The 25,636-nt window shown below is 54.8% G+C and overlaps 1 protein-coding gene across 1 annotated transcript in view; it reads right to left on the bottom strand.

Moving 5' to 3' along the window:
- Positions 1-321: 321 nt before the first annotated feature.
- Positions 322-25,636, bottom strand: part of UBASH3A (ubiquitin associated and SH3 domain containing A) — a 42,404-nt gene continuing 17,089 nt past the window's right edge. The window contains exons 8-15 of the mRNA XM_046001363.1: positions 18,645-18,771; positions 14,096-14,195; positions 11,231-11,353; positions 9,288-9,380; positions 7,134-7,278; positions 6,362-6,468; positions 3,739-3,848; positions 322-780 (exon numbers count right to left, since the gene is read on the bottom strand). Of these exons, the coding sequence (XP_045857319.1) occupies positions 643-780; positions 3,739-3,848; positions 6,362-6,468; positions 7,134-7,278; positions 9,288-9,380; positions 11,231-11,353; positions 14,096-14,195; positions 18,645-18,771 (943 nt within the window). The 3' untranslated portion in view covers positions 322-642. The remainder of the gene's footprint in view (positions 781-3,738; positions 3,849-6,361; positions 6,469-7,133; positions 7,279-9,287; positions 9,381-11,230; positions 11,354-14,095; positions 14,196-18,644; positions 18,772-25,636) is intronic.

Genomic DNA, 25,636 nt, shown 5'->3' with positions numbered 1-25,636 from the left:
AGGCTGCGGATCTCCGGATCTCCGGAAGTGGGGACAGCAGGTGCCTCTGCAGTGAGGCAAGGCAAGGGGACACCCCCCACCCCCAGGTCTCCGCTAGAGCCTCTGGGAAGAATGCCGCCCACTGACCTCTCTCAGAAACCCTGACCCCCAGAGCTGTAACAGAACTCATCCGTGCACGCGTGACCAAACACTTGCGTCGTCCCCCACTTCCACTCCGTGGCGATGTGTTGGAGCAGCGGTGGGAAACTCGTACCCGGAGAGGGGACGCCGAGCCGGGGCTCCACGCTTTCAAGCTGGCGGGTGGTTTCCTGTTCCGTTTTATTGAATATTAGACCCCATTCGGCCTGTGGACAGAGCCACAAAGTGACTGGGACGGAACTAGGAACAGGGCGGGGACCCGACGCAGCAGAACGCGAAACAGAGTGGGTGCGTCCCTCCAGTCCTCCGTGGTGGGTCCCCGTGGCTCCTTCCGTCCGGGCCACGTGTGGGTTCACATGTCACCAGGGCTGCATGGGTCGGGTAACGGTCCCCCGGTGGCCGCTGCAAGGGCGACAGCAGGTGGCCAGCGTCCGGGGGTCCAAAAGTGCATCTCGTGCGTCTACAGCTCCCATGGGGGGCGCGGAGGACACGGGAGCGCGGCTCCTAGCTGCCCGGGAGCCAGTTCCGCCAGTTAAACGCCGAGTTCGAGCCGTGGGTCAGCGTCTTCACGGGAGGGCTCACCAGTTCCCACTTGCCTTCCTCTCGGTTTTCCTCACAGAAGCACATGCCCAGGGAGGGAATCTAGGACAGGGTTTCCAATCACTTATGAATGTTTTACACCAGGTCAGTGGTGTTTACGCTCGCTCTGAAACCAACCAACCGACAGGTCCTGCCGGTCCGGGGAGGCGGGCACGATGGGCCCACACTGGTGTCACTGCCCCAAACACGGTGCCCACGTCGCACACAGCCGTCCTGGGCGGGCACCGTGCTCCCCACCCCCATGCACGAGGGAAATGCCTGTGGATGCTATTGGTTGTCAGGCTGGAGTGCTGTGGGCCAGGGCAGGGGCCGGGACCCATTACTGTCCTACAGGCACAGGGCCCCCCACCACGGAAGTGCCTTGCCCCAGAGCTCAGCAGTGTCCAGGCTGAGAAGCCCCAGCGACTGCTTGGGGACTGACTGGCATTCTCAAATTCGGCGTCACGAGAAGATACTGGCATTTTTTCAGAGCCCAGGAAAAAACCACCCGAGTGAATTAGACCGCAACGTCTTCCTCTGCAAAGCGTTTGTGTAGATTTTTGGTTTTAAGGCTTTTTTTTGGTATGTTTGCATGTTTTGCTTTCCTCTTTCCCCTCCCTTTGGATGCCTAGAAATTCCTCAATGAGAGGAAGTTTGCAGAAATACCGACACGCGGGGGGATCCCCGTGGAGGCTGGTGGAGACTCAGGACAACTCTGTCCTGCTTAGACCTGGCGTGTGTGTGTGTGTGTGTCTCTGTGTATATGTGTGTGTGCACATGTGGGTCCGTGGGCATATGTGTGAGTGTGTACATGTGTGCACGTTTGTGTGTGTGCACGTGTGTGTACGTGCGAGGCAGCACAGCGCCGTGGGCGAGGGGAGGGTTGTGAACGGTCTGTTTCCACCTGTCCGTGATCTGAAGGCCCGTGGGCCCCAGAGCCCCTTGGTAAATGTCTGATATGTGCAGGCAAGTCCAGCCGTTGGGGCGGGGGTGGGGCAGACACCAAAGTGTCCGGATAAGAAGGTCACGGGAATTTGGAAGTTCAAGCCTGGCGTCTTGAGAAGGGGAGGCCGAGGCTCAGGGGAGTGGGTGGGAATCTGGCCGCGGAGACAGTGGGGTTTGGGAACAGTACCAGGTCTCCGGCTCTGTCAGCTATGGGCCGTCGTGCGGGGGGCCGGGAGCCCCAGGACAGCCTGGGAAGGGTGTAGGATCGGGAGCACGCAGCATGGGAGGACAGGGAGGGAGATGGTGACACCTGCAAGAGCAATGCTTGGGGAAAGGGGTACAGGGGCCACCCCAGGAAACTCCTTCGTCATCCAGCGTGGCGGGCAGGCTCAAGTGGTCCACCAGGGGCCCAGGACCCAGAGGGCTTGGGGATGTCTGGGTCACTGTTGGGAAACCCCACCTTGGAGACACTTTGGAGGGGACGCATGCTTTCACGCGGGTCCAGAGGAAACTGAACGAGAAGAGAGAAGGTGCACGCAGGTAGTGCTCTCTGACCACCCCCCACCGCAAGGGAGGACCGGGCCTGACCGGGCTTTCCCAGGCAGGCAGGGCGGGCTCTGAAAGCCGGGGACTTTGCACAGGCTCAGAGCTGGTGCTGACGGGGGCGTCCTGGGGTCTCCTCCTTTGTGGCCAAGCTGTGGCCGCTCACGGTCCTGTGACAATTTCCCACCAAGGAACCGGCTCAGGGACCCGTCACCCATCACGGATATTGTCCACACACTGCACTCCTAGCCTCAAGGTCATCGGTCAACTGATTCATTTGATGCAAAGGCCATGGACGAGGGGCAAGTCTGGTCCTGAGTAGATCTTCCGGGCCTGAGCAGGGGGTGGGTTCGAGCCCCCCAGTTTGCCTGCCTGGGTTCATCTCAACAATGGATAAAGCTGCCTCTGGGTTGCCGGGTGATGGTCAATAGGCGGGTGCAAGGTACCCGCGGTCCTTCTCTCCATGTTGGTTACTGCAAGTGTTTGCAGAGCCCCAGCCCAGCCCCGGCAGCCGTGGTCCTTCTCTACATGTTGGTTACGGGCAAGTGTTTGCAGAGCCCCAGCCCAGTCCCGGCACCCGCGGTCCTTCTCTACATGTTGGTTACCTGCAAGTGTTTGCAGAGCCCCAGCCCAGCCCCGGCACCCACGATCCTTCTCTACATGTTGGTTACCTGCAAGTGTTTGCAGAGCCCCAGCCCAGCCCCGGCACCCACGATCCTTCTCTACATGTTGGTTACGGGCAAGTGTTTGCAGAGCCTCAGCCCAGCCCCGGCACCCACGGTCCTTCTCTCTACATGTTGGTTACCTGCAAGTGTTTGCAGAGCCCCAGCCCAGCCCCGGCACCCACGATCCTTCTCTACATGTTGGTTACCTGCAAGTGTTTGCAGAGCCCCAGCCCAGCCCCAGCACCCACGATCCTTCTCTACAGGTTGGTTACGGGCAAGTGTTTGCAGAGCCTCAGCCCAGCCCCGGCACCCACGGTCCTTCTCTCTACATGTTGGTTACCTATAAGTGTTTGCAGAGCCCCAGCCCAGCCTCAGGCACTTGGGCTACAGCGAGTCCTGTGCGCTCCATGGCAGGCTGACTCCAAAGGAAGAGGGTGGGGTTCCTTTCTGTCCTCCTGCCCCCCCCATCCCTGGGCTTCCAGAACAAGCCAGGCCAGACTTCGTTCTTTCTCTTGGTGTCCACCTGGCTTACTCCCTGTTGGACCATTCGTCCCCACTACCGGAGCTGCACAGCATTACCGTATCTTAGTTTTTGTAATAATAATAACAATGTATAATGATAGTAATGTGGACAGCAAATGCCCAAAGTTGCCATGGTGATGATAAAGATGGTAAACTGCTCCCATCCGTCCCTGCCCAGGGCTGAATGAGCAGGTGCGCCCATCCTCAGGAGAGCGGCCAGGCGGGGTGGTCCCTGCTGCCCTGGGTGGCCTGGACACCTGTTTTCATTCTGAGAAGGAAGTGTGATGAGCCTGTGGGCTCCGGGGGCTTGACTTCATGGCCCAAAGAGAAAGGGGCAGGCACGTACCTTTCTCACTAACTGGGCGAAGTCTCCACTGTCCCGGGGCGGCAGCCCAAGGAGCGGGCGCGTGCAGGAGTCCAGCGCCGAGCCGTGGCTCACAATCAGGATGACGCCCGCTGTAGGGGAAAGCGCACTCGGGGTCAGAGGGGGCATGGAGAGGGACTTCTATTAGACAAGTGTCCCCAGCGTTACCAGGGGGAGCCACCTCGAGGTGCACACTGCCTGAGAGAGCCCGGGGAGGAAGCAGTGTGGTGGGTAGCCACGTGTGCCTTGTCCGTGGGACATCACTTCCATGGTCTGGGGCGGCGCCTGCTGTGAGATTCCGGGATGGGACTGTGCCGTGATCCAGGCCCCCACTTCTTGCAGGATGTTGTGGCGGCTGCCGCCCAGGCTGGGTCTCTTAGCCAGAGAGTCATCAGCCGGTTGGCCACCATGAGCCCGCTGATGCCTCTCGCTTCGATAGGAACCTTCAGAGTCCACAGGTGCAGCGTGTCTCCTGCCGACAGCCTGACTGACTCGAGGACGAAGCACAGTGGGGGAGAGCTGGCCCAGCCGGGCGAGTCTGAGAGATGCCCTGGCCGGACCCCCCTGGACTCACCTACAGGAGGAAGGCAGGGGGCGGGCTTCCCCGGAGGGCTACGGCTGACACAGAACAGTCCGCTCGCGCTGCCTCCTAACACGACTGTCATTCTCCAGCAGGACCAAGGCCCTGACGGAATCCTCCTGTATTATTTCCTGTTCATTCCACTCGCGCATCTTTGGTTTCCCAAGTCACGGTGTGGCGGCCAAGTGCCGTCCGGGAGCTGCACGCGCAGCTTGGACTCGGCCTGGGCTCTCAGCATGCGGGCGACTTGGGCATGCGTGCTCCAGCCCTTGGGGCTTCAGCGTCACAAGCGGCACGTGGCAGTGACGTCACAGACGGCACAGGAAGGTGAGCAGTTATCAGATGACGTCCGTGGAGGGATCCCTGCCTGGGGACGAGTAGGTGTTGGCTTTCACCCTCCAGCCCACCTGGGTTTCTCATTCCTCCTCCGTGGCTTGCCACACAGGCCACCCTCCTGCCTAGCTCACACTCTCCCCTCTGGGGCACTCTTTGCCTTCCAAATCCTGCTTGTGCCACGTCTCAGTCTCTGCCACATGTGTGGTCCCACGGACGACGGGCTGTGTTCCCTGCAGTGAACGGCGTGTAGATGGTGCTCAGTGGGAGCGGGAGCTCATAAAGCAGATCTCCATCCCCATTTCCGAAGGCCTCACTCCTGTCGGGGCAGAGCCTTCCACGGCCTCTGAATTTCAGCTCAGGACAGAGGCTTGACACGAACGGCTGGAAAGCGGTGGACTGAGGAGGGACCTGGTTGTGCAGGAGAAGGCTCTGATGTCATCTTCCGTCCTTCGGCGCTCTGTGGCAGTCAATGTGAGGACAGGGCTTTGGCCATCGATTAAGCGTCACTAAGGTGCGGTTTGCAAAAGCAGCTTCCCAGGAGGCCGGCCGATCGAAATAGGCAACGTAAAGCAGCTTCGTGCCAGCCGTGTCCGGGGGGCTAGAGAGGCAAGGTTGGGGCTCTTCCTGCAGGATGTTTGGGAGCGCGTCCCCCTGTGCACCAGGGACTCCTGCGGAGGCCAGGGGCTCAGCTCTTTCCTGAGAGCAGAGACGGTCGTCCCTCGCCCGCACACATCTCCACCCCGGGTCTCTGGGATGAAGGACGGTCGTCCCCTGCCCGCACACATCTCCACCCCGGGTCTCTGGGATGAAGGACGAAAGACCCCGGGCAGGGAAGGGGTCTGCTGGTCTCTTAACACCTCCGGGACTCTTCTTGGTGTAATTCAAAACCCCTAATAGTCCAGATGCTGCACACCTTCCCCGCCAACACTCAAACCGCTTGAGGGCAGAGCACGCGCCTTCCTCACTTAGATCCCCCCACGGTGTCTCACTTGGCGTCTGACACAGCGCGGGGTTCCATACACCCTCGCTCAGCTACGTTCCTAAATGCTTAGTTTTTAGCTTCTTACTACAGACACGTGCAGAGAAGCCCAAAGAGGCCCCAAGGCGGGCCTCACGCCTCCCGGAGCCGCAACGGCCTGACTTTTGTGCCTCGTGCGCCGCTGGAACTCTCCCCTGCCCCTCCCCCTCCCCTGCTGTCCCCAATGTCGCCGTATTTCAGACTCTACCCAGGGCGGCCCCTGCCCGTGAGGACTTCCCGCCCTCCCACACCCAACCCACGACTGTCCCACCTAACAGGACCCGCTCAATCTCCCAGGCATTCCCACATTCGGATTTTTCTAAGGGTATCAGCCGTCTCCATGTACAGATGTTTGTGCCGATCGGCGTTCGAATGTGGCCTGACCTCTGAGTCCTCCGTCCTTGGTCTCTTGTTTCCCAGGAAGCAGACATGCATGGCCTGTGGTGACCCGCTGTCCTGGGCCCCATCGGCTCTCAGTGTCAGAATTGGGGACCCCAGGGGAGATGTGTTTATGCACCCTGTTACAGTAGACGCTGCCATCTGACATGCTGGTTGCGGTGGGGGGCAGAGGAGATGGGGGCGTTCCTAGGTTCACGATATTGGCCAGTCTCCACCCCGGGGGGGGCTGCCCATCCCCGGGATGGAGGAAGGGGGGCAGGGGAGGCACTTACCGTCCCGCGGGCAGGCGCTAATGATTCGTCCCACACTCACCGCACACCTTTCCACGTACTCGTCGTAACTCTCAGCCGGCAGGAGGGAGGCGAGGGGAAACGCAGGCCTAAGGACGGGAGAGAGGACCCTGCCACACTGGCCCGCGCGCTGTGCGGTCAGCAGGAGAAGGAGAGGCTCTTCCAGGACAGCCCTGTCTCAAAGCTGCTCATGGTCCCCAACCAGTGAAAGGCTGACGTCCAACCTCCAGCAAGTGCCCTCACTGAACACCGGAGGGTTTTGTGACGGCCATGGGCAGAGAATGACAAGACTTGTCTCCTTGACCATGCGCCCTAGCCAGGCCCCTCCAGCTCGCGAGGCCGACCACTGGGCTTCCGTGTCCAACCGCGCAGAGTCAATTTTAGCAAGACTCTTACTAACACAGTGACGTGGGCTCCCCATGATAGCTGAGAGTCCCCCGCATGTCCCATTCCCCCAGGTGATGTCCGGTTACTCTGGCCTACCTTCAGCCAGCTGCTGCTAGGACAGTTTATGGAGAATTGCCCACCCTTCTCGTCACTTTCCACCCCCCTCCGCTCCCCGGCCAACAACCCCCACTTGTCCTCGCTGTGTCAGAGTGGAGCCCCGTTCTGCTCCCCTGTGACAACCCCCCAGTGTAGCAGTCTCCCCAAATCTGTCTTGCCTACTGTCTTTAACGGGTGTCAGGAATATTTCTTCTTGAGCAGGAGCTAGAGAAGCGCCCGGCCCTGGCAGAACGCGAGAGGACGGGCGTACCTGTACTCCATGCTGACGTTGAAATTCGCCTCTTTCAGCTCGTCCAGGGTCATGAGAGTCGGGGAGGTTTTGCCGGATTCCCACTTCGTCCACTCGAAGATCCCGGGTTCCACTCTTATCTTGATTCTTTTCTCCAGTTTGAGCTCTGAATTGGAACACAAGCGTTTGTCATCCTCAGAAAACATCCTTAAAAATGTCCCCCCCACCCCCTTGGCAAATACTGTTCTGTGATTACTCGTAGCTGTGCTATTTCTGAGTCAAAAACCACCGGGTGCTTGGGAGGTGACCGAGGAGAGGTGATGGCCGTCCATCGGGAAGGGACTGGGGCTGGGAGGCTCCACCGGTGATGGGCTCACCCTGAAACTCACTCTGATGGTCCAACACAGCCCTGCAGCCGGACCAGCTCCGGGTCTGGTCTTCGGTCAAGAGCGAGAGCACACCTCACTGGCCAACCCGGCGGTCCCGGGAAGACACGGCCGGTGGAGGAGCACACCGGTCACGCCGAGGCCCCATCCCGGCAAACACCCCAGACCGTGCAGAAGGCGAAGGCAGAGGAAGCTGTCTCTCAGAACCCCTGGACGTCCCCCAGCTAGCCTCCCAAGCACTGTGTCCCTCAGCTAAGAGGACACCCGCGGCAGAAGGCCATCCCTGCGTGTTTTTGTTTGCAAGGGAGCAAATGCCATTCGGCTCAAATGCTGGGAATAAAATCAGTTCCCAAAACGCAGTCCAGGTCCGTGGAACCGGTCCCTGTGCCAAAGCACGTGGAGAAGAGGGAGTTACAGGGTCTAACCTGGCTCGCGGCCTCTCGCCAGCCCGTGGAGGGCCCGTGTCCACTGTGTGCCGGCCACGTGAAGGAGCAGAAGGAGAAGTGCCTCAGAAGGCTTGGCCACTCTGTCTGTGGAGCCATCGGGCAGCCACGCTCTGTGGGTCACCCTTTGGGAAATGGTCCCTCCGGACAGCCACCGACCCGGCATTGAGATTAAGGGTAGCAGGTTAGCATCTCAGATGCTAGTCGGGAAACAGGTTGGTCATGTTCCAGGACCCAGGACGAAGGCCGAGTGCCCTCCTTTCTCCGAAGGGACACGGTGTATGAACTGGTGCCTTTACCAGGCATCACGATAAGAGTAAGGATGCTCTGCGCGTTGACCACAAGTCCCCAAGAGACCATATTGCAGACACTGATGTTACCCTCACCAGGGACCATTTTTGAGAGCTTTTTATCCCGGTTCTCAAGCCCACCCGTCGTGAGAGCGAGCTGTTCCCTGCTTCTCCGTGTCTGCACCTGCAGCAGAGCCCCGGGCCCAGTCGGTGGGTGGGCCTCAGTGTAAACTCATGCTCTCGGCCTCAGTGGGCCTCAGGGGGCTCTCCCTGCTGCCCAGCGGCCATCCTCCATCTCCCCGCCGTGACCTGGCCCCTCTCTCTGATGGGCATGTCATACCTTCCGTGTGTCCCCAAACCTCCAGGAGGCCTTCCCTTTCTCACTCTCAGCTGGTGGCCTGACTCCCTCTGTCTCTGCGAACGTGGAGGCAAGCCCTCCCCCGCCTTGGCACCCCTGCTGCGTCTGTGTCCACGTGCTCTGCCCTCTGTCCGATTGCTGTGGAGCCTCGACGTGTGCTCCTGTACCACGACCTACACCACATGTCCCCCGAACCCCACACAAGGAGGGCAGGGGTCCAGCGGGAGATGCAGAACCAAGGCCCCCAAACAGGCTGCTCTTCTCCAGCAGAAGCTGCAAAAGGCCTGCCTGTGGCTTCCTAAGAGACATCAGCCTTCGATGGTGCTGGACAGCTCCCGGGAGCCCATCCCTTGCCCCGGCAAGAGTTCCGGGCGTGGGGCTCAGAAGGGACCACGGCCATTCCCAGCTCTCTGGTTTCTGAATGCCCCTCCTCAGACTTTTTTTTAAAACACACAGTGGACATAGGCCAGAGGTGGACAATGTGATGACAGGCTCCTGCACTCAGTTCCAATCCTGGCATTCCAGAAATGTTGGGGGCTCAGTGCGTGTTAATGCCTCTTAGAGGGCTGCTCCATGACCGTCTTACGTGGCCATTCACCACCCCTCACCCAGTTCTTGCCCCGCCCACTTCCCTCTCCCCCTGGAGGCCAGCCCCGAGGGCAAGGCTACAAGAGCACCTCCCTGCGGTTCTCACTCACCTTCCAGGATGTGTCTGGCTGTCTGCACACAGCGGAGGGCGGGGGAGGTGAAGACGGAGGTGACTCTGACGCCACTGTCCAGCAGTGCTTCGCCTGGAAAACAGCAGGTGCGGAAATGCCTCTTCGCAACCGCAGCCTCCGATGGGTGGCTCAGTACCGGAGGGACGTGGGGTCTTCAGGGGCCCTGAGATCCCCGCCCCTGGGGCACACGCCTGTATCACCCCCTTGAGTGTGGCTGGAAGCCGTGGGGACAGGAAGTGGCCCTCCTGGGACCGTGCTGTGTCACACGGCAGAAGGGGGTCAGGTGGGCCTGACCCATTCAGGTGAGCCCTTGAAAAGCAGAGATTTTTCTCCCGCTGTCGGAGAAGTCAGAGAGGTTCAGAGGGATGGGGATTCAAGTGTCTGAGGGGCTCAGTCGGTTAAGGTCTGACTCTTGGTTTCGGCTCCGGTGGTGATGTCGGGGTTGTGAGATCGAGCCCTACCCATGTTGGGCTCCGCACTGAACACAGAGCCTGCTTAACATTTTCCCTCTCCCTCTCCCTCCGTGCCCACTTCCCCTCCTGTGCGCTCGCGCGCGCTCTCTCTCTCAAAAGAGTCCTGGGATTCGACGTGCAAGAGATTCCTACTGCTGGCTTCAGAGACAAGGGGACCCCGTGGCAGGGAATGTGGGGAGCGTGGGAGCCGAGCACGGACCTTCGCAGAGAGCCAGCAAGGGAATGAGGGCTTCCGTCCTCCAACCGCAGGCAACAGAATCCCCCCAACAGCCTTTTGGGAGAAACTGGAACTGCTTCCGAGAGGCCCCTGATGCTCACTTAGCCCGGCAGATACCCGGCTTTCGGGCTGTGAGATCCTGAGCAGAGAACCCAGCCTCGCCGTGCCCGAGCGTCTGCCCCAGGGAACTGTGAGCTGGCAGGAGGCTGCCGTATCAAGGTCGCGTTGCTGCAGCGACGGGGACCTCGAGGCTACATGAGGCTCATGGGAGGACAAGCCTGGAAATCACATTGCCTCTCACAAAACTAGACAGCCTGGTCCTTGGGAAAGAAGGGGTCTTTTCGGTAGGCTATATGCACAGTGCCAAGGCCAGTGAGGCAACAGAGGAAGGTGTCACAGGCTGGACTGTGTCCCCCAAATTCATATGCTGGGGTCCCGGCCCCCAGGTCCTCGAGTGTGACCTTCTTTGGGCATGGTGCCTTCATAACCGTGGCCAAGGTACGATAGGTCGCTGGGGGGCGTCTAGTTCATTCTGACCGGTGTTCTTGCGAAAGGGAGAGTTTGGACACAGAGATAGTGGGGACAGAGGGACGCGTCTATGTGCCACGGGGAGGGGCCCGGAGCAGATGCCCTCAAGGCCGCAGGAGGAACTCGGACTTCTGGCTTCCAGAACTGAGAGCGAACACGTCCCTGTTGGAGAAGTCACTCCGTGTTGGCACTTGGTTACGTGGCCCACGGAGCCCTGCAGAGGTCAGCTGCTGCCCGAGCGGCCCTGACCTCCTTCAGTTCACACGTCCGCCCCACCCCCCGATTCCAGATTCTTTGTTCACTAAAGGAAGGCCAGAGGGATTCATCGGCTTCTTTTGTTCCAGAAAGCCAATCAGGGGAACCAGAACCCCAGGCACAAAGCAGAAGCCCAAGTGGACAGATTCTGAAATAAAATCAAAGAGAAGGTGTGTTTTCTTCGTCTTTAGAATAATGTCCTTAGTGTGCATGGTGGTCCTTGTTTTTCCTCCCCTCCCGTGTTCTTCCCATATCCACCATCCGTTCCTTCCGACTTCCCCAACCGTCCGTCCTGGGTCCGGTCCCTGCACTCCCACTCACTAGCTGTGTGACCTTGGGCAACTTACTTAACCTCTCTGTGCCTCAGCGTCCTCCTCAGCGGAGTGGGCGTGTAGCGAGGGCTCAGTGATAACCACTGCTGCGATCACGGTAACTGTCCCCACACGTACCTGCCATCCTGGACTGGAATATTCCACACGACGATAAGGGCGGGTCGTTCTCAAAGTCTTTGATTCCGTTTCTCCTTCTGGGCAGACTGTAAGGGAAGTTCAGGTCTGGCCGGTAGTATTTCCCTAAAGCATAAATAAGCACCAGGCGTTCAGGTCCCCAACTTAGTGCATCTTTAAAACCCCCTGGATAGAGACCCGTATCGGAAGCGGGCTTATCCCTTAAATTGTCGTCGGCTGTGGTTTTTCTGTAATGTGCTCCGTGATGTGGGTTCAACTGGAGAGAAGTTGCCGCGCGCATTTCCTCAAATACAGAAAACACAGATTTTCACCTCAGGAAACGTGAGACCCTCTTTGTCCCCTGATGACCTCTCACTAAGGTTCAGTCATGCAATTTTCCTGATTAAGAATGGAGTGTCTCCATTCCTGGCTGAGCTTAACTTGATGGGAATCCCAAGTTGGCCTCAATTACAGAGGTGAGATTCTGTGTGTCCCCATAGCTGGCAGTGTGTGCCATATTGTCTCTGGGGATGGAGGACCCATGGCCGAATGCTCCTGCATTGCATTATTCAGCCGATTGCTGGGGTGCGCCTAGAAATCAGGAGGACCTGCGGGGACTCCTCCAACCCTCCGTGTAGAGACTGTGAAGAGTTTGACCTTGAGTTCTACGACCTGACGTCTGGTGCAAATCCTGCCCCCACGGGTTGCTAACTGTGTGATTAGAGGCAATGGACTTAATCTGCCTTATCAGTAAAAGGGGGAAATGACAGAGCTGTTACAGGAGTCCCCGCGATATTGCCCGGGTCCCAGGGTCTGGCTCAGGGTAAGGGTCGACAAGTGGCACGCTGCATTTCATACTGAATTATCCATCATCCCTGCAGACGGCATGGAGCCATGTCCAGCCCTCACGTTCTCCCAAGCATCCTCAAACCTGCCGGCTGCCAGCAGGTTCCCGCAGCCAAGCTGCCTTTCCTGAGACCTGCTGTACCTGGGGGGCAGGTCTTCTCACATGCCCTGCCTGAGCGTGCCAGCCCAGCCCTGCTCACAGCCTCCCAGCCCTTCACAAACAAGGGAGGCAGCCTGCTACTTTCAATGCCTTGGTTTTCCGGTTCCGTGCACGATTTTCCTGAAAGTTCCCTCCCTGGAATATCCTTTGGCAGAGACATTGTTTGAAGAAAGGCCTTCTTTAAATACCAAAATACATATTGTGTTCACTGGGAAAAGTGGAATTTGGTTTTTTTCGGTTTTTGTTTTTTCCAAGAGAAGATCCATTGACTGCGTTGTCTTCTCAAAGGCATCTGTGATCCACAAAAGGTCGACCTGCTTCCACGTCGGTCTCTTGTCCTTGTTGATGCTCTATCTGTGAGAGGTGGGGAGCAGAGCTTAGAAGAAGACAAGGATCTGGAGCAATGCTAGGTTCTGGTGCTGAAGAACCTTACAGACGTGGGGGTGACCTGGCCAACAGCATTGAGAAATGAGGGGCTGTATGAGGTGTGGGAATTTGGCCCAGGAGTGAGCAGAAATGAGAAGGGGCAGAGGAGAGGCTGACAGCTCGCTCTCCCAAACACATTATAACACAATATGCAGAATTTGGACAAATAAGACTGTCAGTATTCACTATAGGGCCACTTTGCCTGGTGTAAAGAACCACCAGGAGCCTCCTTCAACCTGGGGCTCTCCAGCAACTTTAAAGTCCTTTCCCCTGTAGGTGACGTGGGCTTTTGTTTGGATGACCAATATTCTTCCTCTTTTCACGATGTCCCATCCCTGGTTTTGGAGCTGGTTGGCTTGGGCTGGTCCTCACACCAACACCTCCACTCACACCCTGACGTCAGGGGCCATTTCAGTCCGCGGTTTCAGTCATTGTTGTCTTATAAGAACGTTTCTTCTAACTATTGGTGTGAATGCCTATCCATCCACAGCCACTTACCATCCTGTGGTTTCTCTCCTGGGTCTCCGATTGATCTTGTTTTATAGAGACAACCACCGCATCCCTTCTGCTGGTCCTTGCAGGTATGTTTGGTCATAATGTAATCTGCTCAGAATTTTCCCGGTGTGTGCTGGTCATCTACCGATGGTTTTCCCCAAGCATTTCCCCCTCTTCTGAGCCTGCTGGGCTCAGGGAGGAATTCCAAAAGAGCTTAGCTAGCCCCGGTACTGTGAATCCATGTTCATTCAATATCTTCATTTATTTGGTTATCCGTGGCTTTGAAATCGTGATGGGCTGGGCTTTCCATTAAGGGGTGTGCGTTGGTAGAGATGCGGGTCTCTAGTAGAGACTGTTAGTGGTGGGCTGTATTTACAAGCCCTGTCCTTAGTTCTTGGCATTCCAGGGTGTGACCTTGGGGTAAGCAAGATGCATGTTCAAAAATACGTCTGCCTGTTGAGCAGCACAGTTAAACATTGTAGGGAAATGACCACAGCAGTGAAGAGTAGCTCAGAGAGATACAGCAACGAGCCTGTGAGATAGGGTTGTGCCAGCAGCCGAGGGTTCAGAGAAAGCACAGCACAGAGACCTCAATCCTCTCGAGTCAATATTGCTCACCAGCCAACTACCATGTGTGTGTGTCCAGAAGAAAGACAACCATCTGCGGGTCACACCAGCAGATTGCTTACTGTTGGCAGCCATTCCTCCACCTCCCACACAGCATGTGAGGTAAGACACTCCCAGACAGCGAGTACACTCTGGGTATGAGTATAAGTCCCACCGAGAAAGATGGAGGGAGCACCCCTCCCACACGTACTATCTCTACACAGTCACTCTCAAGAATGGTACCACAGGAGAGCGGGCTCAGGAGGTCAAGGAGGGATGCCATTTGCTCAATCTACCTTCTTTCTGGGCTTCAATTCTGCCAGGATGCTACCTACCATCCGGAGTGGAGCACTGCTGTAGCCACGACTTCCCGAAGATTTGGTCCACTCTCTCCCCATGGCGCACCACCAAAACACTCCTTCTTGTTATTGTGGCCTGAGGTGATGGAAGGAAAGACACATGCATTTTTACATCTGCATTCTTAGACTTTCTCAATGGGCACCTCCCCCCACCATCCCACGGTGGCTTAGAAAAGGGATCGCTTTCTTCCTGCCTCAGTGGCTACAGCTCATTTCACCAAAATCATTGCAATGAAAGAAGGTTAGGAATTCCAGGTGGAAATCTCTTCAATTTCTAGCAACTTTTTATTTCCTGGGCATTATAACACTACCAAGGAAATGAAAAGCAGTAGGAACAGCCCATACCATACAGAGCAAGTCAACTTTCCTACCTTCCCATGTCTTCCAAGTCCTTACTCCTGTCCTAGTCCCTCCGGGCAGCTGTAACAGGACACCACAGCCTGGGGGCTCATAACAAACAGACTTCTATTTCTTACAGTTCTGAAGCCTAGAAATCTGAGATCGGGGTGCCTACATGATTGGGTGAGGGTCCTCTTCTGGGCCAGCTTCTTATTGGGTCCTCATAGGACCCAATAGAAGGGGCATGGGAGTCTGTGGGGTCCCTTGCAGAAGGGTACTAATCCCATCATGGGGGTTCCACCCTCCTGACCTAACCACCTCTCAGAGCCCCCACCTCCTAATGCTAGTACATTGGTGGTTGGGATTTCAACATAGGAATTTTGGGGGGACACAAACATTCAGACCAGAGCATCCCTCCATAGTTACTTCTTAGGACATTTTCTATATCCACACATTATCATATAATAGATATTACATATTTTCTTTCCATATAGATACTACTGTTAGTATCCTGGGGGCCCAGCATACTGGGAACATGCCTGTCAGAGCTTGGGACACAAGCTTTAGTTCACAGAGTCCCCAGCAAGGGAGCTTCGGCTCTCATTGGTACCAAGGGACAAACATGGAAAGATGAGTCATAGAAGAGGTTGGGATACAGAATGGACAGTACGTGCCATGGGAGGTGGGCTGGGGGGACTTCAGGTTGGGCATGGAACTTGGTCATCCCTGGAGCCAAGGTCACCAGTGATGGATGGGCCAAGATCACCAAGACGGACAGGCCAAGGTCACTGGCATGGATGGGTTATGGTAACCAGGGATGGCTAGGCCAAGCTCATCATGGATGGCTGGAATGGGAAGGGCATCTGGGCAGGAGGCAGCTCTAGCTGCCAGTCTGCTCATCCTTGCCCAGCTCCTTTTCCCTAAGTAGAGCCTTTTCTCCCTCTCCCTGTCCTTGGCCTCACAGCTCGTTGAGGCTGGGTTTCGGGTGAAAATGAAGAGCTGGTACTTCGTGTGTTTTTGCCACTGAGTAGCATAAGGAAGGAAGGTGGTAAGACGTGGCCTTCCTCAGCGTGGAGCCCCATGGTGAGCCCCAGCCCCGCTCTGACTTCCCCTAAACCCTAGAGAGGAAAACGCAGATACATTGAACCCCCAGTCCCCTGTAGGGGCAGCAAGACCTCTGGACCCAGACAATGCTCCTGACCATTCCCTTTCGTATTTGATTCTGCTCACAGGGCGGAGCCGGGAGGGTCTGCCCATGCTGCCTGCTTCCTCCAACACTTCTCTGAGCTCGTTGGCAGGCTAAAGTGGGACCATGTGTGGGGAAACAGTGAGGAAATGCTGAGAAGGAGGGTGGGCATGAAGGTCACCCTTCCTTCCACAACATTCCAGGGTTTGTGAGGCCAGCAGCCCAGGTAGCTCCTGCCAGACTCTCCTGTCTCTTGAGGAGTCCACAGCCCTCTAGGTGATGTAGAGTCTCCAGCTTAACCCACCAGCCACTCCTGGCCGGCCTGACTGCACTTGGATGTGTGCACGAAAAGTACGTGTGAGCCTGTGGAAACTTCCAAGTCTCCACGTGCAGCTTCTCGGTGCCTTGGGGCCAATTCTCCGCAAGGGACATAGGATCAAGGCAAAGAAAAGATTATGATAGTCTCTTCCTACAATATGCAGCTCTGTAGTGCTGGGGACGAACGCACCTTGCCGGACAGAGCCCCAAAGGGAAGTTTGCCTTTCTGTCTTGCAGTCGTGAGGGGCGGCTGATGCCTACTGGCGCCAGTATGCCTTTCCCCAGGGGAATGAATTTTACCATAGCTCAGCCCCTGCCCTTGTCAAGGGCTGACCTGCAGGCAGATTGCAAGACACACGCGGGCTCCCAGCTTGAGTCTGCTTCCTGACCGTTTCCACTGTCAGTACTGATGCATCGGTGGAGGTTCTGAACTTAGAGCACTCTCTTCCCCGAGTTGCTGAGAGCATTCGAACTTTGAAATGCAGAGCTTTGAGACAGGAATATTGAGATAAAAAGCAAGGTCCTGGGGGACTGGAAAGGCCTCGCTCCTGGGGCTTCGGGGACACCAGAACCTTATTGCCTCTTTAAATGTGAGAGGTCCCAGGGCTCCTGTAGCAAAGCATCACCACCTGGGACTTCAACAAAAGCCATGCAGTCATGGAGTTTGGAGGCCAGGATTCCAAACTCATGGTGTCAACCGGGCCGTTGCCTCTGAGCTTCGAGGGAGGGATCCTTCCTGGCTCTCTCAGCTCCCGGGGGCCCAGCAGTCCTTGGCCTTGGCTGAGACCCTCCAGCCTGCCCCGACACTCACGGGGCCTCCTCCTCTGTGTGTCTGTGGTCTCTCCTCTTCCCTGTGGATCAAACACTATGTTTGTTTCTCCTAGGAGCAGCTGTGATTGGATTTAGGGCACGTGGGGTGTTCCCCATTAAGACCCTTGGCTCAGCCTTCGGGCAAAGATGCTTCTTCCTCATAAGAGAACACTCACAAGTTCCAGGAACAGCGCCTCCTATCTTTGGGGCCAGTTTTCAACCTACTAGTGTCTGCGTGTTGAAGCTGGTACCACAATCTTCTTTTCCTCTACATGGAGGGGTGAGCTCAGAACAGGCGGGAAGGGGCCAGCGCGCAGGGGGAGGTCTGTGAGGTTTTCACCCATTTAAAGTTGCAGTGAGTTTGGATGTAGGCTGAGCTCTGAGCTGACCCTTCCATTCCAGCTTTTTGTCCTCCATCTGGAAAGGGGGGCGTGGCCTCAGGGAACCTCATCCCAGTCGGGGCCTGCTCTCTTGCACCCACTAAGGGGCCCAGTCCAGCCTCTGCTGTGCCTTCCAGAGTCTGGGCAGTCGGGGCAGGGGACCCTGTTTTTGTCTGTCTCTGGCTCCTGCCTGGCAGCCGCGCGGCCCGGGGTGTTCCCTCCAACTGAAGACTTGTCTGACAGGGACACTCTGTGGCCTTCCTGGTGCCAGTGTCTGGTGCCAGCCCTTGTCTTGACCCAGCACACCCCAGCCTGGAGGGCAGGTGGCTTCTTGGGGAAGGAGGGTGAGCTTTGGATTTAGGGCGATTGGATCATGAGTTCTGATTAGGGCATTCAGTCGGTCATTCTGTGATTCACCCAATGAGGCTTACAAGCCAGGCCCTGAGCCAGGTGCCCAGGACACAGGGATGAGCCAGACATCATGGCCCTGCCCTCTGCAGAGGGAGAGACTCTCAGCACCCAGGGCCTGGCCTGCGGTGGGCACCTTGTCCCATGTGAGCCTCCAAAACAACCAAGTTCTGGGATGCTTAGGTGCCTGATTATTCCCTGCAAGATTCCTACCCTCCAAGAGTCTCAGTCTTCAGATCTGTGAAATGGGGACTAACATTTCCCTTGCAGTTGGAGGTGGCTACGCTGAAATCCTAATGTGCTGTGGGGGCATGGGACCCAGGATGTGGAGGGACCACTTCGGGAATGACGTGGTCAGAGAGGCATCTCCCCTGAGGTGGGAAGGGGTCAAGGGCTAGTTGCAGGAGTTGCCCTGCCCCCTGGGGGTTCCTGTGTAAGGAACCAGAGGGCCAGGCTCCCCACCACCCAGATGGCGCCAGGAACACCATGTCACTTGTTTGCTTTGGGGGAGGGGCTGTTTGCTCCATGGAGGCCCTGCAGGCAGCCTTTCCTCCTGGACATGCCCCACACAGGTGGCAGGGCTCATGTGTCCCTGCTGTGCCCCAGAGCCTGGCCATGTGGCTGCAGGCCTTCCGAGTTACCAAGGACCAGCCCCCTTCTCCCCCCAGCACCAACTTGAAAGACCTCCATCTTTTGGGGCCCTGGGGCAGGTGACTTCTTCAGGGCCACACAGCATGCTGATGAAACGATTGGTGTACGAGTCTGGGATTCTGGACAGGGCTGTGTCCCCACATCTTCCCTGCCCCTTGTTCTGGTGCCATGACCCACTGAGTTGCAGACATGTGTTGTGTGTTCCTGTGACATCCAGAAGGCTGCCTTCAGGGGCTCACAGCCTGGCTCACAGTTATGGGGGGGTGCACCCCTCTGCCCCGGGGTGGATGGAGAAGCACGGCCAATGTCTTTGCACTGCAGGGCAGAGTGTGTTGCAGAGACACTGGCTGTACTGAGGGCCCAAGACTACCATGGAGTTAATAGAAAGTGTGGCTTCCCTTCGCTCATCTTATAAAACAGAGAATTCTGTCACCTGTAAAGCCTGGATGCTGCTGATGTCCCTTGATGTCTGTGAAGGGTGGAGTTCCCCGTTTCGCCGGCTGCTGGCCTCACCGTCCTTTCTGGACATCAGGTCCATGGCCAGGCTGAAGGTGTAAGTCCTGCGGGAGAAGAAACAGGTATGCTCTTGCCGTGAAGACACGGGGAAGCAACTGTCGGCATTTGGTCACGCATATGCGTGGGGACGTGCATGACAGGATGGGCAGGGAAGGTCAAGGATGAAACACAACTGGGTGCTCAAGGAGCCCAGGGCTCAGCACATAACAAACCCCGAGTAAATCCCCTTATGGGCTGAACTGTGTCCCCTCGACATTTAGAGTCCTGACCCCTTGCATCTCAGAGTATGACTCTATTGGAAACAGGGTTTTTAAAGAAGTAAATAAGGTAAAATGAGGCCAAGTAGGGTGGCCCAATTCTATCTTATAAGAAGAGACAAGGAAGTATGGAGAAACACCAAGGATGCTGGCCCAGAGGAAAGACCATGAAGAGGCATCAGGAAGGTGGCCATCTATACACCAAGGAGAGAGGCCTCTGGAGAAACCAGCCGTGCCCACACCCTGACCTTGGACTGCAGCCTGTGATCGTGAGAGGAGAGATGTCTGTTGTTCGGCCCCCAGGCTGGTGGATGTGGCATGTGGCCCAGGCAAACCAGGGCACCATCCGCATAGATTCACCTTCTAAAATAGCAAAGGTGTGAAGATAGGTGTGGCAGGGAGGCAGGAATGAACAAGCAGTCAGAGACACATTAAGATCTAGGGAAACACATAGGAAAGGAGTGGGTGATTTAGTGGGATGGTGGGTAAAACAGGGCCTGAGGAGTAGCAGATGGTGAGGAAATTGCCGCTTGTGCAAGGAACCAAGAAATATGCCATGAGGTGGGCACACATTTAGGGGGGCTGGGGAGGACGGAGGGAGAAGATGACAGCTAAGTAGAGTCGTGTGAACTCCGGGATATGAGGGGGGTTGAGTGTGTCTGGAAGGAATGAGGGAAGGGCCAGAGGAGGAGAGTGAATGGTCACTTACATCCCCCAAGAATTAGCAAACGACCAAGTTCCCCAGGGGAAACTCATTTTATAAAAGGGAAGATCATCTTTATAAATTCTATTTTTAAATAATCTATAATCAACACCAAAACACAAATAATCCAATGAAAAATGGGAGGAAGACATGAGCAAACATTTCTCCAAAGAAGATATCGAGACAGCAAACAGACACTTGAAAAGATGCTCAACATCACTCATCATCAGAGAAATGCAAATCCAGACCACACTGAGATACCGCCTCACACTTGTCAGGATGGCTAAAATCAAACACAAGAAACAAGTGTTGATGAGGGTGCAGAGAAAGGGGAACCCTTGTACACTGTCAGTGGGAATGCAAACTGGTGTAGCCAATCTGGAGAACAGCATGGAGCTTCCTCAACAAGTTAAAAATTGAACTATGCTATGATCCAGCAATTGTACTACTAGGTATTTAACCAAAGGATACAAAAATTCTGATTCAAATGGGCCCATGCACCCTGATGGTTATAGCAGAAGTATTTACAGTAGCGAAGATATGGGATGTTCATCAGCTGATGAATGGATAAAGAAGATGTGGTATTTATACCCAGTGGAATATTACTCAGTCATAAAAAGAACAAAATCTTGCCATTTGCAAGGACATGGATGGAGCTACAGAGTATTATTCTGAATGAAATAAGTCAGCTGGAGAAAGACAAATATGATATGATCTCAGTCATATGTGGAATTTAAGAAACAAAGCAAAGAAGCAAGAGAAAGAGAGAGAGAGAGAGAGAAACCAAGAAACGGACTCCTAACTACAGAGAACAAACCCATGATCACCAAAGGGGAAGTGGGTCAGGGGATGGGTTAAATGGGGGATGGGGATTAAAGAGTACAGTTACCATGATAAAAAATACATAAACAACTTAAAATCTACATCAGAACAGAGAAAAAGAGCAGTAATTAGAAAAGGAAAGAAAAAAGGGTTTCTGTTTCAGTTTGTTTTTAAGATAAGCATGTGTTTGTTTGCTGGTGGGAATGATGAGAGAGAGTCTTGGGAATGGTAGGTGGTGCTGGCGTGGTGCCCTTGCAGGGCCTGGGATGCCCAGAGGGACGGGGTGTGGGGCACGGTGGGTTGGTGTCCCTGGGCAGGAGCTCAGACAGCACAGCACAGTCTGATGGGAGAGAAAGGCACGTGGGCTGAAGCAGCACGTGGGCAGCCTGGTGGCCAGAGCTGGTGGACGCTCTTCTGACTGTTCACCTGCCACAGTGGCCAGAAGTGGAGAATCCAGTAGGTGGCCTCTTGGTGAGGTGAAAACATCAGAGACAGATCCGCTGGAGGACAGAAGTGCCCGGCCACAGCTGACATGGCTTACCGAGGTAAGGGGCTCACGTGCACCGGGGTGACTGGGAAGGACACGCTGCCCTCCCTCCTGTGTTCTGAAGAGCATCGCTCTCCTCTCGCTCTTCCAGTTGGAGTCTGCTGCCTGGTGTCCGACACCCAGAAGACTTACATTCTAAGCACTTAATAGTCACCATGAAACACCGATTGCCAGGTGTCTGACAAAGACTCCTTCTGCCGCTTCCATGCTTTCAATGCTCTCCTCAGTCCAGAAATCAGAAATAAATTCACTTGAAGTGTCTTCTACTTTATATGATTTTCTGTTTCCATTTAATTCTTGGCTTTGAGTTCTGCGCATGAGGGGAGACCATATAAAATACTGTTCATTTTATACCCGTTTCTCTCTTTCTGATGCTCCAGCAGCTGTGAACAGGCCCCGCCTCCCGCTCTGGTACATGTTCTGCTCCACGGACCTGCTTTTCCTCCTTCCCTCAAGCCAGGGTTCAATCGTCAGTTTATAACAGGTTCTTAATATCTGTGAAGTAACTCTCTCCTCTCATCATGTTTATTTTTCAACGTTTTCTCAGTTCCTCTTCCATTTATTTTGCCAGATACGCTTTTCAACCATTCACGGAAGTTCCGGCAAATGATCCCCTTGAGATTATTCCTGGAATTTCGTTAAACCTGAAGGTTCAGTGAATCCAGGAGGAATCGATACATTCCAGTTTGTCTTCCTCAACCATGAACGTGGTGTGAGTCTACGTCTTCCATCCGTGTGGGAATGTTAGCGTTTCTCCCATAGACACTTCATGTCTTGGATTCTCCTGAACCACTGCTAGTCCCGATGCGTCCATGCTGAGACCTGACCAGGGCCAGAGCCTGGGGCTCCTCGGGAGCGTTTGCCCTGCACCCCAGCCTCCGGCCATGAGCCTTCCACCACCACATCCACCTCCACCGCCACCACCTCGTGCCCCGGACCATTCGTGTCCATGTGGTGAATTTGGTGAACGCATTCTCAAACTGTCTGCAAGTTGTACCTTCTCTTGTCAGGTTGTCACCCCACCCACCCCGTGTTGTGCAGGAAAGTCCCCGTGGCGAGATCTAGCTCATGTGGATTTCCCTTGCTCACGTACTCTCAGTGTCCGAGGCCAGGTCCCGAGAGCAGCAGGGCTCCGAGAACTCTGGCGTCCACGTCCAAACCATTGACATCTCCCTCCTCCCGGAGCAGAGGCCCTATTTACAGTCTCCCGTTGACAAAGGAAACGTTGGTGGGTTTCCCCTTCCTGAGGATGAGGCGGGCGGCCGCCCCGCTCAAGCCTCGCCACACACACAGCAGAGCCCCCTTATCTATAAATAGCATCTGTGAAAACTACAGCTGGAGAGAAAACCACATTGTTTCTTTGCTTGTCTTTCAAAGGAAATATAATCAAGATTACAATGAGAGGAGAAAGGAAAGAACTTAACATTTAACTATTTCTCATTTTTTCTCAGGAGAATGACTTAAGGGTCCACTTACAACACAGAGTACATGGATTCAAATTCTCCCTGGCTTTTAAAAGGGGCATAGCTACCGTCTGTGGGGTGGTACAGACCACATCCCCATATTAGATTCCTGGGCAGACATAAGATGGCAACAGAGGCCGGCCGGCTGATCCAGTAGACATCTGTTGTCTCTGTTCGAGTTCAAGTTCCGAGATCCAGGCTTGGACGGGGCTGTTTCCTCTGGAGGCCCATCTAATGGGTGTGTGGACACCATCCTCTCCCTGGGTCCTCACGTGGTTTCCCTCTGTGCATGTCTGTGTGCTTATCTCCTATCATCAGGTCATGGGTCAGACTGCCTGGTGGCCCCTCTAGTGACCTCATTCTTCCTTAATCCCCTCCATAGAGACCCCATCTCTACGGTCACATTCTGGGGTGCTGGGGGCCAGGACTTCAACACAGGAATCTGAGGCAGATCGAATATTCAGCCTCTGACAGCACCTTTTTATGACTGAGGTACTTGCCACCAACTCGCTCTGCGGTTTTGGAAATTACTAGACAGGTGTGGCTTCAGTGTTGAAAGTCTCCTCAGCTTGGCCAGAAGATAGACTGTTCTCTAAGCTGTAACACACCTGGCCTCTCCACTCTTTGTTCTAGATCATGCTACGTGCGTCCTTCTATGTGGAGCCTTGAAAGCCACTAAGATTCATGAAGACACGCCCCCTTTGTACACCGCTGGTCACCTCTCATCTTCTTCAAGGTCATGGACAGATTTTAGGGTGTGATTTTGTCATGCAGTGAATCCAAAGACTTCCGAAACCATTGCAAAAAGGCTGAAGTTGAGTTGGAGGTGGGCTGGTGGTCGACCGATGTCACAGCAGCTGAGCGGAACAGCACGGCTACGTGCTCAGAGATGTCCCCTCTGGTCTTCTGCACCTGGGATGGCTGTGATCATTTCGTGGAAACTGTGTCCCTTTCAGGCGGTCCCCTCCCGGCCTGCATGATGTGTGCAACCCCAGCCCTGGGTAGTCTGACGTCCCTCGTTTATTCTCTTTGACCTGATGTCCTCATAGTCTTTTCCTTAAATTTGAAATGGGGTGAATCTATATGTTGAAAAAGTAATGAATATATGGGCCTCAAATATTGACAAATCGTGGACCGGAGAGAGCAGTCTCCTTTCCAAGTCCTCTTCCTCTCCCGGACCCTGCCCCACCTCCCCCGGGCACACTGCTGGAAGTTTCTAGAGATGCTCGTTTCCAGGGAACTTTTAGGGACAGGCTTGCATATAAACACGCATCACACACATACACGTACGGTCGATCGTGTTTCCCTTCCCCCTTCCCCCCCCAGTAGTCCTGTGCTCGCCATGGTGTCCTGTAATCTGTCTTGGATTTTTTCATATCAGCGCATAAATTACTTGCTCGTGACCGTTTTTAAACACGGGCGAGCACCCCATTGTATGGATGTATCCTAACTTATTTCCCTAATACATTGTTTCATAATTTCTTGATCTCTTTTACAGACCTTTTAGGTCATGGTGGGAAGCGTACACACACCGTTCCCTGGCTATCCAATCAATCCCTAAGCTGCTTGCTGCTGAGCGAGTCCTTAAAGTCCCTGGCCAGCAATCACGATAGTCCCAAGGTTATCTCGTGTGGCCTGACTTACCCAGCTGCAAAGTCTTTAAAACAGGCTTAGGGCTTCCCTGATCTCAGAGCTTCCAAGTCGCTGGTGTGTCTGCATCTGCTCTCCCGTCTGCCTGGGGAGTCCCTCCCGACTGTCCGCGGAGACGAGCTCTTCCGCCATCATGGTTTCCAGCCATTGGGTCCCCTCCCTCCCTCCCTTCTTGCCCCCGCCGTGACACACGGCACTGCCTTGTAATAAATCCTTGAATGGATGCATATACACGAGGTGTGTAACCTACAAATATATCACCATGTAAGTAACATGACACGAACGGAAACTATTGTATTACTAAGAAATCATTTTTGTATACTAACTATAAAAGAGTATATATTTTAGAAACGTATCCATATTATACATGTATCTATATATAAAATATGTAAAATGATATATATAAATTTGTACATATATAATATATATATATAAATTACTATTCTGCTGTTCTGCTTCTCTGGGTTAAACCTTAACTGGCCCTGAGTCGGGTATCGGGTGTGGGGTGTTGCTGGGACAAATCCCTAAAACCTGGGAGCCATTCTGGGACTGAGCAGTGGATGGAGGTGGGGAGAATTTTGAGACATTCAATACAGGAACTGGCTTGGACAGACTGTTCGCGGTGACGTGGGTGCTGGGGAGAATCAGGGAGGACGCAGATACGTTACAGGGAGTCGGAGGAAGGGGGAGCCTTACCACGTAGTGGGGAAAACTTGAGTGAGATTGTGGGTGGAAAGCAGAACCTTTCAGCAGTGAGGTTGGTCGTGTGGCTAGGAATGTTTCCAAGCACAGCGCTGAAGGCATGGCCTATTTTCCTCTCATTGCTCATAGTAACACATGTGAGAAAATTGAACAAAAAGAACCAGGCCTTGATGATTCTGAGCAAACTCAGCCTCTCCAGACGATGCTAAAAAGCTCAAGTGAAGCGATTCTCCAGCTGAACTCGAAGAAGCAAGCCACCAGGAGCCCCGCAGCTTCTAGGAAACGAGTTCTGCCAATGCCGCATGAACTTGGGAGGGGACCCTGAGCTTAGGTGAGACCCCAGCCCTGGCCCAGACCTGACCGCAGCCTCGTGAGACCCAGAGCCAAGCCATGCCCAGACTCCTGATGCATGAAAACTAGGAGAAAATGAACGTGTGTTGCTTTAGCCGGGAAGTGCACGGCCATCTGCCGTAGACCAGCGGAGACCAGCCGTGCGTCTGAGCGCTTTACAGCCGACACACCGAGCAGAAAAATCCGTAAAGTCAAGCTTAGGATCTCTGGTTGTGATCTCTTGTGTCCCTAATAAGGAGGTGACTTTTGTAGTCGTTTTGGGATTATGATCTCAGAAGCCAAATAGAGGAATTCATGTTTTCTGAACACGATCCACAGAAAACCGTGAATCGGCCAAAATATGATCTGTTTACCTACAGGGATAATGTTGCCAGCTTGGAGAAGGCAATTTTTACCAGGGATGGAATGGTCCAG

Source organism: Meles meles, chromosome 4 (genome assembly GCF_922984935.1).
Source record: "Meles meles chromosome 4, mMelMel3.1 paternal haplotype, whole genome shotgun sequence".
NCBI classification, from domain to species: domain Eukaryota; kingdom Metazoa; phylum Chordata; class Mammalia; order Carnivora; family Mustelidae; genus Meles; species Meles meles.
Note: the sequence above shows the minus strand (reverse complement) of the source record. Positions and strands in the feature narration are given on the sequence as shown.